At 32.8% G+C, this 16,349-nt stretch overlaps 1 protein-coding gene across 1 annotated transcript; it reads left to right on the top strand.

The window, feature by feature from the left end:
* The first annotated feature begins 1,934 nt into the window (after window positions 1-1,934).
* LOC130635532 (zinc metalloproteinase nas-6-like) lies at window positions 1,935-6,642 on the top strand. Its single transcript, XM_057444890.1, has 8 exons — window positions 1,935-2,039; window positions 2,700-2,843; window positions 2,938-3,061; window positions 3,951-4,054; window positions 4,644-4,715; window positions 5,336-5,557; window positions 5,661-5,699; window positions 6,485-6,642. Exons 1-8 carry the CDS (start codon window positions 1,976-1,978, stop codon window positions 6,607-6,609), a joined length of 894 nt encoding a protein of 297 aa, XP_057300873.1. The 5' UTR covers window positions 1,935-1,975; the 3' UTR covers window positions 6,610-6,642.
* The last annotated feature ends 9,707 nt before the right edge of the window (window positions 6,643-16,349 follow it).

Below are 16,349 nucleotides of genomic sequence, written 5' to 3' on the forward strand. Positions count from 1 at the left end.
GTAATTTTTTCGTATGCAAAACAACAACAAATTCTGATTACTACCTTGTGTCTTTTTAATTAGGAACGTACGAACGAACGAACCAACGAACGAAATCATGGCTAAGCCGGATGCGAAAAACTCCCTTCTATGCGGAAACATATCCTTAGACCCCAGTGCTACAGCAAAAAAATGCACCGATATCTTTCGTAGTATGAATTAAATTTTTGACTGTATAAAGCACCGTCAAACATTTGCAGATAAATTTGTAGATTAATTCACTCTAAAACGATTCACGTTTAGGTAACCATTCGGCTTAACCAAAACAATAAATTGATATTTCTGTTCGAGATGAGCCACATATCGACAAGTGTATGCGAAACGTCCATCTGACGTTAGAAAAGACGCTGCTTAAGTTCCTTTACGGTCAAGTGTTTTATGCCGTAAAACCTCGATTTTTCACAGAATAGAAAAATGTTTTCTTAATATACCTTCTCCCTGTTGTACCTGTATTTCTTTTCACGGTCCTTTATGTTGTTGTCCTTCAGGCACATTAGCCCAAGTTAGTTTATAATACTTTGACTACTTTATGTAAATCTGTTCTGTGTTTTGAGCCGAGGATAATGTTAACAACAACTTTAAAGTATCATACGTTCATACGATAATCTAAAGAATATACAAAAAATACATCAACCTGACAGACTCTGCAACACATAATGAGAAAATGACTTACTATGATGTCTCCCTACTTAGCTAGGCTTTAACACAAATGAACTAATACAAGAAACAATCGAGTAAATTGTAGCGACAACGTTCTGCTTCTGATCTCTTTGTCCCAACTGATCCATACGGAGGGTCTTTTGCGTATACTAAATGTAGCTCTTCGAATTTATTGCGTAACAAAATTGCAGCGTCTTTGATCTAACTAAAATTATTGTAGTTATTATATATGATTATTGAAATATGAGACCACCTGAGAACGATTTTGGGCCAATTTTGCAAAGCTGAGTGATTCTATCCATTTCGGAAATAAAGGGTTGATTACGTAAATAACAAAATTAAAACCCAACATTTAAGCACTACACTGTAGTCAACGCGGTAAAAAATTCTAAAAAATTGTGTGCCCATCGACGGGTGAATTATGTTGTCATAAAACAGGTCTTTTCTATTTTTCTTCTGCCCAAGTTGATAAATTGGTATGGAGAAGAACAAAGCTAGCATTATTTCTCATTTTTAATTTTTTTGTATACATATTCCACGCGTCATTTTGCGTATTACTTTTGAATAAAAGTGGATGTTCCATAAATGTATCCACAGTCAACTGTGTTAGTGAGAATATATTTTGCATTGAGAAAAACGGAATTTTAAAGTCCAATACAACTTAATACAATTTCAAAGGGCTGTCAAGTGAACATTGCTGCTATCGTAGCATCAACATTCAATAGCCCGCTTAGCGGGCAGTTAGACATTGTCATTGTTACTATTCTCCCGTGTATTCATTTTTGACCTTTATTTCTCGTTTATTTATTTTTAAATCTAAAAATCGTTATCGTGTCTATATTTCTTTTTTATGCTCATTAGACTTGTTATATTTAGTATCGATAAGTTGGATAATATAATGGTATTGATCGTAAAAGTAAAATTGACAATTTGCACGCATATTATTTAACTCCATGGTATATTTCCCTTTGTCTTATGCTAAATGTTAAAGAGACATGCAGACAACGACGAAAAGTAAATATGAAGCAGTGAAAGAAAAGAGATTAAAAAAAATTCAATGCTAATTTTAATGTCGTTTAAGAAAAAGGCTTTAATCGTACAGGTGAAACAAACATTACTTGAAATTTCAAAAAATTCAGAATATACTTAAAAAAATGACATTAATTTTTATTTAATTAATTTAATGCATTCTCAGCTGAACAAAGCTGACATATAAATTTCAACTCTTCGAGAAAGTAACGTTCAGTATTTATTATTCGAGCGAATATCTGCAAAGATGTGGTTCTTGTTTCTTTTTATCATGTCGTTTGCTACAGTGACCAGTTTTCCTCCAATGGAAGGTAAGTAGCTGTAATAAATCTAACTATAAAGCTAAGGTTATTTATAGCCAAGCAAAGCCGAAACGTGACATTTGAATTGTTATGATAATGTTGATAATTGAAGTATCTTGGTAGTAATGTCATAAATACTGAAGTTTAAGAAAAACAAGTCATGTTCATCCACCGGAAAGTAGATTCCACCATTATCTTACCTTTGTAATTATGCTCCCAATAAAAATAAATTTAGCGACATTTATTATTGAGTTTATTTTGCAACTTTTCATTGCAAAGTTTTGAAACTCATTGCAATTATTACTGTCTGCATTGCCTCATCCAAAAATGTCGTAGTTACGAGAGAACAATTTAGAAAACTAAGTTGTACATAAACTAATTTCATGAGCTCTTTAAGGTCAGCAATAAAAACACGTTTTCTCAGAAAAATCATAAAAAGTTAAAGCAAATTCGTTAAAGACAGTAAACCTTGAAATTGTGGGGAATTCCACAATCCAAAATATTCTATACTCAAAAAGCCTGGCCTAAATAGAGTTAATAGACAGAGTAGTAAGTACAGTTAGTAAATGAAATTTTTAGAACGTTTTTAGCTCCACTCTTCTACTCAAGAAGCATTTTTGATTAGTCTAAAACCGTTTTATTATATACAAAATTAATTGGATATTTTAGATCCGAATCTATTTGAAGGCGATATGATCCTAACTCCTGATCAATTGACAGCCATAAAAAATGGTGAATTTAATAGAGATTTGCCATTAGCTGCAACTCGACGTCCATGGCCGAAACTGATTGCTTACGATTTGTTTGGATTGAGTAAGTCTCATATTTGCATTGTGACGTTCTTTAAAGTTAATTTGAAGTCAACTTATTGCAGTATATGAATATTATGATTTACACTAATTTGCAGAAACCATTCCTAAAGCAAGAAAAGTAATCGAAGATGCTTTTAGAGACTATCATAAACACACATGTTTGCGATTTATTCCAAGAACTAACGAGCGTGCTTACCTCCAATTTTACGAAGGTGGAGGGTGAGTAAATTTTTAATTCTTCCAGAAAAGCATTTTATAGGAATTTGTTGTAACTTTCTCTATTATACAAGGGGACTATACGATTTTTTATGTATTCTGATTGGTTTAGCCCTCCTGACGACGAGTCGATATTGCACAACATAAACTGTTTTGTCTACCTATAAATTATCAAAGCCTATGTCATTCTTGGCTAGCTAGACAAAAACAAAACCTCAATATTTGCTGTAATTACACTTTAAGATGCACATGCAACTTCAAACATTTTCCTGTTTTAGAATAGCTAACTTCTGATCATGAAAATGTTTGTCTACATGGACGCTCAAATTAAGCAGAGAAATACTATGCATAATTCGAAATTCCATGGGCATGAAACTCCAAATCTATTAGAATGCTTCTGTTGTTAAACCGACCGTTTCGAATTCTCACCTTGAGTGTTAACTAAACTAACTTTTTGTTCACTTTTTTTATCTAAAAAAGTATTTTTATTTCCACAAGCTTGGCTGGCACTTAAACCTCGGGCGATATTGAGCAGTACAATCCTGGTTTTTATTGTGTGACTATAGCGCATTAGCTACTATTTTATACACTAATTTTCATCTCATCTGAAAAAGCTGTATCGAATTTTCTTAGTTTGCAAGCACGCATTGTAAATTATTTATAAATGGGATATTAATATGGTAACACAAACTTGACAAAAAATCGCTTTTAAAGTTCCCTTTCTTACCGCTGCAGTATCTCCAATAGTATTTTGTGCTCTTACGAGTTCCTCAAATATGGCCTACTCTATCATTAGCAATGTTCTTATCGTGCGAACGGCTTTCTAGATATCTGTTTAGCTAAATTTTTTTACTTAGAGTTCGATTTGTTATTTATTTATTGCATCATTTAGATGTTCTTCAAGAGTTGGCTACTGGGGAGGCAAAAACACAATTTCTTTAGGAAAGGCATGTTGGACCAAAAACATTGCAATACATGAAATAATGCATTCGCTTGGTAGGTCGCTAACATATTACAGCACGTCGTATACTACATGGAAAGTGAGATTCATTTTCTAGCAGTAGCTACCTACTTAAAGCGGGATACATACGACTCTATTTATCGAATTTGCATTGATTGGATCGTGTATTATGTATCATGCAGTCATTTTTTCGTGCACACACGAAGTTTCCGACGTTTTCTTGAATTTGTAGTTGCTGAAATAACAACTGCACCAGCAGCAATTTCAAATTCGTCTTGGCTCTGTGAAGACTGTTTATCAAAAATAAAATATCGAAAATCTTTTCTCGTCAATCAACTGTTAATTTTCGATTTTATTTTAATGGTCTATCTCATTAAGGAAATATTGTTTGAATTTCTTGGTAGAATATTCAACTTCTTTACAACAGTAAAAACTTTATATTAATTTTTCCCGTTATTACAAAATGTTAGTTACATTATAAAACGCCTTTGCTGATTTTTAACATAAATTGAGGAACGGAATATGTCAAAAATTTTTAGGAATTGACTTCATGATAAAGCAGGAAAATGACTGGTTGCATGTAAGGAAATTTTTATACTGTGATTTATTGATAACTATTGATAGGTTTCCACCACGAACAAAGTCGACCCGACAGAGATAAATACGTGAAAATATTAATGGAAAACGTGTTGGATTGTAAGTAATACTGGCTTGACCATAGCATACTAATATTCGCATGTCTTTTTAATAAAGTAAATGTTGTAATTCCAAAAATGTTAGCATTAGTACTTTCATTATATAATGGTAGGCTTTCACTTTTAAAATAGTTAACGTCCATGCCTACAGGTATTTATATTTTTCTGAATAAACGCCTGTTCACTTTGTTAAAATTTATTTGCCACGTTTATGTTAAAAAAAATAATTCGATCAAAGTGTAAAGATTTGCCTTTCCCTATGAGATAAGTACCTACCAAATAATTACAAAACATAATTTTGAATTTTTCCATATTGATTGCAATATAAACTTGTTGGATTAGTTATCTGTAGACAGAACATATTCAAAAAATCAAATGTTTACTTCTCTGCATTTTCTCAAGAATTGTCAAATGTCCTTATTTATGACGTGGTTTCCCAATTGTCCAGTGGCTGCATTCACGCAAATTCAAAAATAAAGGGGAAGCATTTAGAAAAACTTATCTACATGGAAAGGGTTTACTTATGAGAGGCATCGTTAGACGTATCATTTATGTATAAGTACATTGTTAGTTCTATTTGCCATGAATTGAACAAGATACATTAAATAATTTAATATTTAGATGCGAAAGATAACTTTAATAAATATGGAAATGATAGAATAGACAGCCTAGGCAGTCCATATGACTTTTCATCCGTGATGCATTACAACGATACAACTTTTGCAAAACATGGCACTAAGACAATCTTGACGGTTGATCCGAAAAACCAAAAATTGTTGGGAAAAAAGAATGGTTTAAGTAAACAAGATATTTATCAAATCAACAAACTCTACAAATGCGCTGGTATATTGCTTTTTTTGCTGATTTTTTTTAACTTCATATTTTTCATTTATTCGTGTCCGACTTTAAAAGTGTAAATATAGAACTTTACATAATTTGCTTTTAGATGAGAAACCAATGACCATTCCTGTGATACCAACATTAGGTATGACTTGTTTGATTTGTTATTGTTGTTATTGTTGTTATTGTTGTTATTGCTGTTATTGTTGTTATTGTTGTTGTTGTTGTTATTGTTGTTATTGTTGTTATTGTTGTTATTGTTGTTATTGTTGTTATTGTTGTTATTGTTTTTATTGTTGTTATTGTTGTTATTGTTGTTATTGTTGTTGTTGTTGTTGTTGTTGTTGTTATTGTTGTTATTGTTGTTATTGTTGTTATTTTTGTTATTGTTATTGTTGTTATTGTTGTTATTGTTGTTTTTGTTGTTATTGTTGTTATTCTTGTTATAACAATATAACTGAAAAACTTTCGGATTTTTTCTTGTTCGAAAATTTTGTCTGTTCGAAATTTGTGTCTGCCGAAAGTTTTTTTGTATGAAAATTTTAGTTTTCCTATTTTTTTAAAACAGGACCAGTGCATAGAAATTATATAAAGGATAATCAGAAAATCAATAAAAACTGCAGTTTATTGCTTATTATTTTTGTTATTTTCACATTTGATCCTGATCCTGATGACCCTTTCTTTGATCTTCATTGAATATATGTCTACTATAAATGCTTCTAGCCTTCTTTTCGCGTCAATTTCCGTAATTATTACTTTTGAAATTTGGTTAAAATTTGTTCAAAAGACTACCCATACATTTTCACACTTTATAAATCTTTCCCAAACATTTTTCTGCTGAAATAAAGAATGTGTCCGAAAGTTTTTCCGCCGAAACATTTTACGCCGAAAATTAATGCAAGCTGTGTACATCATAAAATTTATTTTTAGATCCTTCATGCAGTGACACCTACGCACACTGCGATAGATACGACTCCTATTGCAAGTCAACAAAAAGTGATTCTTTAACAAGATGGGTTAAAAAATCGTGTCGTAAACAATGTAATTTTTGTTGAATTTCTTGAAAGACATCAATTATATTTTATTGTTATCCGTCTCAAAGTTCTTTCTAGGTGACTGTATATCTGTTCTTACATTAAATGTGGCTATATTTGAACATCCTAACAAAAGCATCTTTCTTGCATGGACAAATAAATACTTGTCTGTAGCATATAAATAAATGTTATTTTGCAACTTAAAAAAAGAAAAAACAGAAGGATATATCAAAACTTGATATTAATGGTCATCAAAATTCTCTAAAAAATACTGACAGTTGCAAATCCATCCAGGATTTGCAACTGTCATGTTGGAATTATTGCGTCTATCTTCTTTCCCCTATAATTGTCAAAAATAGTAAATGTGGCGCGGTACTAATAAGTGTCTATTTGGAAAACCATCGGGACCTTAAAAAATGTACACCATAAATTGTCTGCTACACCAGAGGCTTTAATTATCTTGACGGTTGATCCGAAAAACCAAAAATTGTTGGGAAAAAAGAATGGTTTAAGTAAACAAGATATTTATCAAATAAACAAACTCTACAAATGCGCTGGTATGTTGCTTTTCTTGCTGATTTTTTTTAACTTCACTTTTTTCATTTATTCGTGTCCGACTATAAAGGTGTAAATATAGAACTTTACATAATTTGCTTTTAGATGAGAAACCAATGACCATTCCTGTGATACCAACATTAGGTATGACAACAATAGTAAATGTGGCGCGGTACTAATAAGCGTCTATTTGGAAAACCATCGGGACCTTAAAAAAATGTACACCATAAATTGTCTGCTACACCAGAGGCTTTAATTATCATTTTATCCTTTCCCAAGAAAAGTTTCTGCTTTAGAGGAGTGACTGTTGTAAAGAGGCTTTACTGTATATACAAGCAGTTATTAACAAAATAGTTTGGAATCGATGTTATAAGAGAGCTGGATTTTTTTTGCTTAGCTAACTGTTCTGCTGTTTGTCACATAATGAGAGGTCAAGTCCTAAAAACTAATTTCTCCTAGACTAGTGTTCTTATCTGCATAGAAAGACAATTTTTAATTATCAAAACTCATAAACCTTTAAGAAACTGAAGTATCGTTTACCTGATAGAAGCATGTTGGAGTTGCAATACTAATCACTAGAAACTGTTTTGTTTTTATTACTTTACACATTTTTAATACTTTACTTTGTGGTGCGTGGCCTTGTGGTTATGGAGCTCGCTTCGTAATCACAAGGGCTGTGGTTCGGTCAGCAGCGCGGGCATGTTTAGCAAGTACCTTTACCGCAGCTACGGGTCAATCCATGCCATGTGAGGGAAATTGGGTAAGTATTGTCGGTGTATGCTTACATACATTCCGAACACAGGACGCACATTGATAAAAGTGTTTCCCAAACTGAAGTGGCTATCTTGTATAAACATTCTGAATAATAAAAATAATACACATGAAATAGAGGAAAAATTGACCAAAACATAGTAAAATACGAATTTCCTTTCATAAAGTTTAATATTTTATGTCGTATAAAAGCATGTCAAAATTAAACAGACGCGCTCTAAAAGGGCTGACTCATACCTAGCATTGTAGAAAAACTGTAAAAATCTTATATAATAATTTGAACAGTGTGTATGTCTGTCTGTAACAGGTAAATTGGATTTTATTTTTTACAATGTTTTTTAAAAGCGTCTATAATACATCCGTTATAATTATGTTCTGTATTTTATAAACGTTTTGTTTACGATTTTAATTCGCTAGAATGTGATAAAATAAAGTGATTTCATTAGTTGAGAATTTAATGCATGCTAAATTAAATTTACCGTGAAGGGTGCTTTGTTATAAATTATTGCGCGGGTAAAAACACAGGCCATCAACGTTGTTATTGTTGTTGTCCATTTTGTTTAAAAATTGATTGTTTGTGTCTTTAAATGAAATTGACAACAGATTATTTTGTGATAAGAAACATTTCATAAATTTAACTAGTAATAATAATAATAATATTGTTTTAGAATTATTTAAATTTGACATAGAGCTAAGGAGAACGGTTACAATTGTGTACAAAAAAGTATGGTATATTTACATATTTGCATGCGTCAAAACGTTTAAAAATGATAGTTCCGTTATTATACAATTTTACCTCCTTTAATACAGCTAAAGAGTTTTAAGAGAGAGAAAAAAGTAAAACCGCCATTAAATCAGCTGTTTCGTTAATTCTTTTATTAGAAGCAATGCCCCTAGTGAATGTACCAATGAATTCTAGTTTTCAGGTGATTGTGACAATGAAGTTGGTGTGTCGGTTTATAAAATGGTGTGATACTTCTGGCGTTTAAATTGATAGCTCAAGTGCGTATTTTGTGATAGTAATACAACAACATGGCTGTTTTACCAGTCTGTGCCCTGAAAGTTTCATTCTGTACTCGGCCATTGCAACCTAACGGCCTGGTTCGTTTTTTAACTCCAGACAGGTTGGTTAGGTGGGTTCGAATTGGTTCATATAATGACTTTGTTGACCCAGGCACCACGTTGATAAAGAAGATCATGCGCATTGCTATCCAAAGCAAAACAAAAACAGTGATGGACAGAGAAGCAGCAGACAAGAAGTTTGATTAGACTTTAGAACCTGTGAAGCAGCTTTTAAATTCCTAAATAATAATTTTAATTTAATTTTGCTTGTTTGTTACATCTTGCATCCGCCATTTTTAAAGACTTACGCGCATTTTTTTCAACCCCACATCAGTTTAGGTCTTGTCCCTGGTTGGTTTTTCCCATCCAATATGCATTTATTTCAAACGGTTTGAGCTACCAACCGGGCCATCACCAACTCGCCTCATATAATTTGGAACTTAGTGTCAATTAAAAAAAGTTAAATTTAGGACTTTAATTACACTATTAATCAATTCTTCGTAATTATAAAACCGTTACAGTCTTTAAATAGATCTCCATCAATTTTTTGGTTTCGTTTTGGTTTAATTTGGCTTTTTTAGGTTTCGTTCGTCAGTTCAAATACTAAATATATTGATAAAATTTATTCATTCCTGGTACGTATTATAGAAATTTAAAACTGCAGCCAGTAGATTGTGCTCCATCAAACATATGATCTAGAATTGCTTTGACAATGAAATATCCGCAGTTATTTTAATTGTGCATAATTCGACCGCAAGTAAACATTATGACGTGATTATTTCTTTGCTGACATCATGAACACTGAGGAAGAAAAATTGAACTTACTTTTTATGTGATCAATTAGATCTTGATATTTTGTTCATGGAATCAATTCTTAAGTAAAGTAAACGCCATGTTTAATTTGATATCATAAATGATTTGCTATCCAACCATAAATTACACGTATACACTTAGTAGAACTTCAAAATTGATAAAAATTACCACTTGCCATATATTTAAATAAAAATACCATAAATGAACCATTATAAAAAATATTTACTTACATAACTTTTCAAATTGAATTTTAAGTAAAGTCAAATAAAACGTCACAGCCAAAAAACTGCTTCCCCTACTGAAAATAGGTTAAATAGTTACAAACAAAAAATATTGTGTCCGATCTTATGAAACATAATTCTAATTAAATTTAACATATCTCCAATTACTGCTGCAAATGACCATTTAATTGCTTTTTTATAGCTTTAAAACATTTGAACAGAAACTATAATTTGAATAAAAGCTTTACCACGCTTTCAAAACAGTGCGTGCAGGAATTGAGAAAGAGCTGCAAAATATGTAGTGAAAAGAGTGAAACTAACTAAAAGGCATAGACTGCTCTAAGCTTTAATTCAATATGTGTAAAGCATTATTAATCATTTTTAGCATTTTCCATACAACAAATATGTTGGAGTTAAATGATTTTTTTCCGTTTGGTAGTGGTGCAAATGATACGACAGTTATTGATGCCCAGAATGGAATACAGTTGACAAAGAATTTATATGATGACAATTATGATAACATCAAAGTCGATCATATCCCCTTTTTTAACCGGAGAAACAACAAAGCTGTACAGGTTTGTGTTGTCCTGCCTTTTGAAGTAAAAGCGGCTCATTTTGTAATATCTGCCTCGTTTTGTGATAAAAACAGCTAACATACCTGACGCGTTTTTTTATTAAAAGCGGCATGTTATATTATTTTAGATGGACATTTATCAGAACGAACAAATTTACCATTTAGAATCACCAGAACTATTAATCTTACCAGGACATTGAGCCAGACCATTGTTTCCAACACAAGAATCACTAGAACATTTATTCTCCTCAGGACAATCAGTAACAACGAATTTTATTTAAAACAAGCAGTTTTTATTACAAAATGTAATTACAAAATAAGTCGTTTATTACAAAGCATATTTGGAAGTTATTCACCCAGAGTTAACCATATCTTTTTAACGCCTGACTTATTATGCTGTCTTTAACGTACGGTCAAAGGTTTATACTTCTTAAATAACTGGCATTAAATTGAGATTTTATTGTACCCCTAGGTAAAGAGTAAGCATAGATTTCAATAAGCTGGAGAGTCAGCAATTAAAAGAAAAAAAATGAGCAGGGGAAGGGACATGAATAAACTAATTCCTAACGATCTACATTCACAAATGAGGATTGGATATGCAAATAAGCAATCCTCACTTCAGTTACAGATTTTGATCCAAGTTAAGTGTGTCGCAGCTGCCGTAAAAACAAACAAAAAGAAAATCCCGTACTTGTTGCTTGTGTTGTTAATAGATACAATTATGTTATGCTAAATAAGATTAAATTTTGGTGGACATAACTAGCATAACTAGCTATAAACTGTAGATAATGTTAACCTAAGTACTTTTGCAATTTTTGCCTTTTTGATGTGACAAAATACTGCCCTGAAAAATACGCTGGTATCATTGAGCGTTATTTAGCCAACATTAATATAATAATCAGTCATTGCACTGACTTCGCAAGCTGGGTCGGCAGTTAGACCTTGGACGATATTGTGGGGCACCGTCCGGGTTAATTGGTTATTATTGTATTAAATTAGATAAAAATAGAAAATAAAATGTTCGGTTTAGTGTTCTTATAATAATATAATTCCATACTTTATAAATCAATACTTTATTTATAATCCAATATTTTTTGGCTTAGTTTAAGACTCTTTGCGGCTCCAACGTAACAAATATTATTGTCATTTGACATATATACATTTTTTATTGAGAAATGCTTACAATCAAATGAAAAAAGCATATAAAATTTTTTGACAAGCAATGCAGGTATCAAAGTTTAAAATAAAGGGCGTAAGTAGGCGTTTTCTAAAAGGGCGGTAAAATCGAAGGGCGCATGTTTTTGGAACAACTTCAGACATATAAACCTAAATGTTAACAATTATAATATCCATATACCAAAAAGCTACAAATAATTGGAGCAGTGCCTTTCAAAATAGGTGTGGCAGACCACCTGCTGTAAATTTTTGATGAAAAGTCAGCTACTAGGGTAATACAGGAAAATTTATAGTTCCAGAGTTATTAACGAAAGTATGCCAGATAGGGTATTTCTGGCGCTCTCTCTATCGTTTTTTTGAACAATGTAGTTAGGTCACTAGCCATGTTAATAAGCGTTCAAACAAATTTATTGACACTAATTCTGGGTACTTCAACAGTAAAACATGAGATTCATGTTTGTTTACATATTAAGTTATATTTTCTATTATTACCAGGTGGTGTGTCCACTGTCATTAACGTAAAATCAAAAGATGATGTGGCATGGAAATTTTTGTATGCATAAAATAAATATTTGTCACCTACACTAACAGCCATAGAACAATGAGGACGAAACGGAATCAGCCCTCCTCTCCCCCCGGTCAATATATGTTTAAAAAACCCCGGACTGAATGAGGTTAAAACACCAATTCTAAAAATTTTTCTTTTATCTCTTACCTTTAGTTATCCATTTCGGGTAAAGTGGTCTTCGGTAAAATACGATACGTGGACTGCCAAAGACGTAAAATTTCTGTCAGAATTGACAAGAGAGGTCAAAGATTTGTCTGACAAAACCATACCAGCCAGCTAATTTCCATACAGGTTGCTGGTATATTCATGTAAGAATAACGCGTTAAAGTTGATTTATTACAAGTCAATGATCAGGGGCGGATCCAGACTTTTTCAAGACTTAGTCAAGACTGAGTCTTGAATTTAGCAGCTGGGGGCTAAATTTTAAGCTTTGCGGGTACAAAAATCGCCGAAAAATTGTCTTCCGATTTATCTAGTTATTAATAAAATTGACCAAAAGAAACGCTAAGCTATAACAAAATCTCCTAAGAACATCTTTTATAAGAATCAAATCTCCGTCTTACACGTCTTATTTTAGATAGATAAAACCACTAAAATTAACAGGGATTAACTACAATAAAGTGAGACAATTGTGAATATATTTCATTATTTATAAACTCCTGCTGTTTCTGCCAATATCAGGCTTCATCAGCATGACTAGGTGAATCAAATGATCACACCAGCCATGGACAGCAAAATAAAACACAATAATAACAAAAAAAATAAGAATATGGAAAGATCAGGATAATGAAGATTAAATATACATACATGTGATATGATACAAACACACCTCAACCCATGTATTTGTTCAGATATATTTGTTTATTCATAGGGCTAAACTGAAGTTTCGTTTGAACTTTGAAAGAAGAATTAAGAAGGGCTTTTTACTGCTTTTTGCATGCCGAAATAGGAAAATGCAACTTTCAGTTAAGAAAGTTGCAACCTGGAAGAAGGGGAACGTAATGATTTGGCTTGAAGTCTACACCAGACTTAACAATATCTTCATAACAAAATAAAATTTTTAACTGATCTTCATCAGGTAAAATAGATGGGTGTGGCAATATACACTGTGTAAAGAAAGTTGTAACAAACTGTAACAAACCGAATTGTGGGTAAAATGTGTTATTACTGTTGACAAGGCAAGTATTGATAGAAAAGGAAACCATGTCTTGGGGGTACAGTTGTTGATTGCTTCTGCTTTAACTGCCTCCTCAGGAGAAAGAGTCATATCACAAACAATATGGGAAAGGGAAAATCTGAATAAACTTTTCTCAGATATAAAAATATTTGCCTTTTGGTTTTTAAAAGCAAATTGAAAACAAGGATGATTGGAATAAAAGGAAGGATGCAAGAAAAGTTCTATGGATGTCAAGATTCTCAAAACATCAACAAGAGAATTATCACCTATGCCTATACCAACGATGCTGAGCTGTATAGACAGTCTCCTAATGGATTGGATCTAAAAATAATATATTTTACCATGACCTTTTACTCAACAAACTTGTTTCTTAATAGTCATTCGAAGAGTTGTTTATTTTCATCACCAACCTTACTTATCCAGATGTCAAGTTCTTGCTTCTAATAACAACACAAATATTAATTGAGAAAGAATTCCTCCGCAATGCTGAAAATTCTGTTCAAAGCTCATATTACAAAAACAATACACCTTTATTACAATTCAATTGTACATGCGTTCCAACGGCTCTCCATCGTTTTACAATATCGGAAAAAAGGAGGTAAAACTCGTGTTTTTATGAGAGTTTGTTAGAGACGAAAGCGTGTTTTCTCCAGTTTTTTAACTTCCGTCGTATCAATTTCTTTCAAATTTTTAGGAAACGTTAATAATAAGATACAACTTGTGTACTTTTCATTAAAAACAAAACGTGGCAAGAAATAATAAACTCTTATAAAAGTGTAATGTTTACCTCCTCTGATTGCAAAATAAGCTGCGATGGAGTGTTATTTTTTCTGAATTATCGTAAAGGTGTATTAGCCCTAGCTATTAGCTAATTAAATCTTTTTGTATTTGGTTTTAATAGTCTGTTCTACAAGGCTCTCCCCAACTAGCTTTTCGTAGCAGATATACTGAAAACCTTTAGATAAATGCAAGGTGTGTTGGAGAGTAAAAAACATACTTCTCACCTTAACCCTATTCGGTCCGGGGGGGGGGGGGCGGATTCCGCCCCCCCTGACAGGTTTTTTTTAATAACTCCTGATTGCTTTGTTATGTGGCTATGATACTTACTGAGTTTCAACATTTATCTATTAGTCACCTGCATGCTAAATGTTTAGGACCCATACCTTTCAGAGGCTTTGATATTGGCCATTACTCGAAACTACCCCTAAGAATCTCTATGAAATCCTTATAATGAGGAATATATAATAACTCCTGTTAGGATCATCCTTAGAACTTAAAACTTGCAACACAACTTTGTTTCATCAAGAAGAATTATTTTGAATAATTTGGACACGTGACGATTCCGATTTCCCGATTTTGTCGGATTTTACCCGAAAATCGGAAAAAAACGGATTTTCGGACAATTTTTGGCAATTTTTTATCCGATCCATGTAAAAACCGGAAGATATGTTAAATAACATTTATTTAGCTTTCAGAAACTTCAAACAGAATGTAAAAATTCGCTCTAGAACAAAAGTAATTATATTTTAAGCAGATAGTGGCATTTTTAACAATTTTCAGACTTCTGATGACGTCACAGAAAATGTGCTGACGCAAGCAAAAATTTATTGCCGCTATTTTGTTCCTTTTGTGATGTACTATAAGTGTGCCAAGTTTGATTCAATTTGAACAATCCTATGAGAAGTTATTGAGGGGGGGCGGAATCCGCTCCCCCCCGTCATAGTATGTTCGAAAAACCCCGGACCGAATAGGGTTAAAACAATAATTCCTTTATCTTCACACCTCGTCTCAGATGGAAGGTATATATCTGGACCTGAATTCCGATGAAGACTTTTACCAACCAAGGGATAAATATCCCCAGACAACAAAAATGCTCGAGAATAAACACTTTCTAAAAGTTCTTTTTGCATTTTACGAACAGATTCAAAATTATCACACTTTAAATCAAGCACCCGCGCCAACATATCTGCTGCAGCCATAATCAATAATAGTACGGAAAGAATCCAAGCCAAAAGGCGTGAGTCTTTGACTAATCCTGACGGATGGGAGTTAAAACTATAGCCTAACAGGTTATCAGTAACCACGCAGTACGGAACCTAAATTTCCTTCGCCGGCTGCGGCCCACATATTGTTGGACTACGCATAGAGTGTGAAAATTACGTCACGATTTTGACGTCACAGGCCCCTTAGGTGAGATAAGGTGGGTTGCGGGCCATAGCTATTTGATTTTTGACTGACTGAGTGACTGATTAGTCAAAATGAATCAGTCAAAATCTGTAAGCTATAATTTGCAACCCTCTCAGTCTATATGGTAGCGACGTCACAACTTTGACGTTAAAATCGCTACAAGCGAATTGGAGAGGGCTGTGAACCATGGCTTTTCGCCGTAAAAAAATTACAATTTTTAACGCCCTCCGTTTGCAACGCCTGGATCGTCGACATCTTCGCTTGGCTAACATTTTTCGTCAAATTTACACTTAGTCACGCGACTTATCTGACTAACCCTGGATCCGCACCTGATGATCATGTGTTGTGTTATAATATCAACCATATTTGAAAACTTTAGAGGGGAAGGTATGGAGTAACTGCTACGTTCTCACTTTGGAAAAATGCAAAGGAAATGTACATGTTTCTTTACTGGTTCCACAATTTGTTCTTTATTTGTGCTTCATGGCAGCAGTTTAAATATGGAATAAAAGCTATAAGCCATAGTAAAAAAATATTTGGAACTTACTTTGTCTCAGCAAGTCTTTAAGTCATGATTCACATGAAGTTTTAGAATAGAGTAAACCTTGGTTAAATTTCATTATTCCTCCTTCGGTACCTTATCATTTCACGTATAAA

The sequence above is a fragment of the Hydractinia symbiolongicarpus genome, chromosome 1 (assembly GCF_029227915.1).
Source record: "Hydractinia symbiolongicarpus strain clone_291-10 chromosome 1, HSymV2.1, whole genome shotgun sequence".
Lineage (NCBI taxonomy): Eukaryota > Metazoa > Cnidaria > Hydrozoa > Anthoathecata > Hydractiniidae > Hydractinia > Hydractinia symbiolongicarpus.

Excerpts from the sequence above, each read along its gene's own strand:
- LOC130635532 (XM_057444890.1), top strand. The coding sequence starts at position 1,976 with ATGTGGTTCTTGTTTCTTTTTATCATGTCGTTTGCTACAGTGACCAGT. Across the intron at positions 2,040-2,699 it reads CAGTTTTCCTCCAATGGAAG|ATCCGAATCTATTTGAAGGC; the intron begins GTAAGTAGCTGT and ends TGGATATTTTAG. Across the intron at positions 4,055-4,643 it reads TGAAATAATGCATTCGCTTG|GTTTCCACCACGAACAAAGT; the intron begins GTAGGTCGCTAA and ends AACTATTGATAG.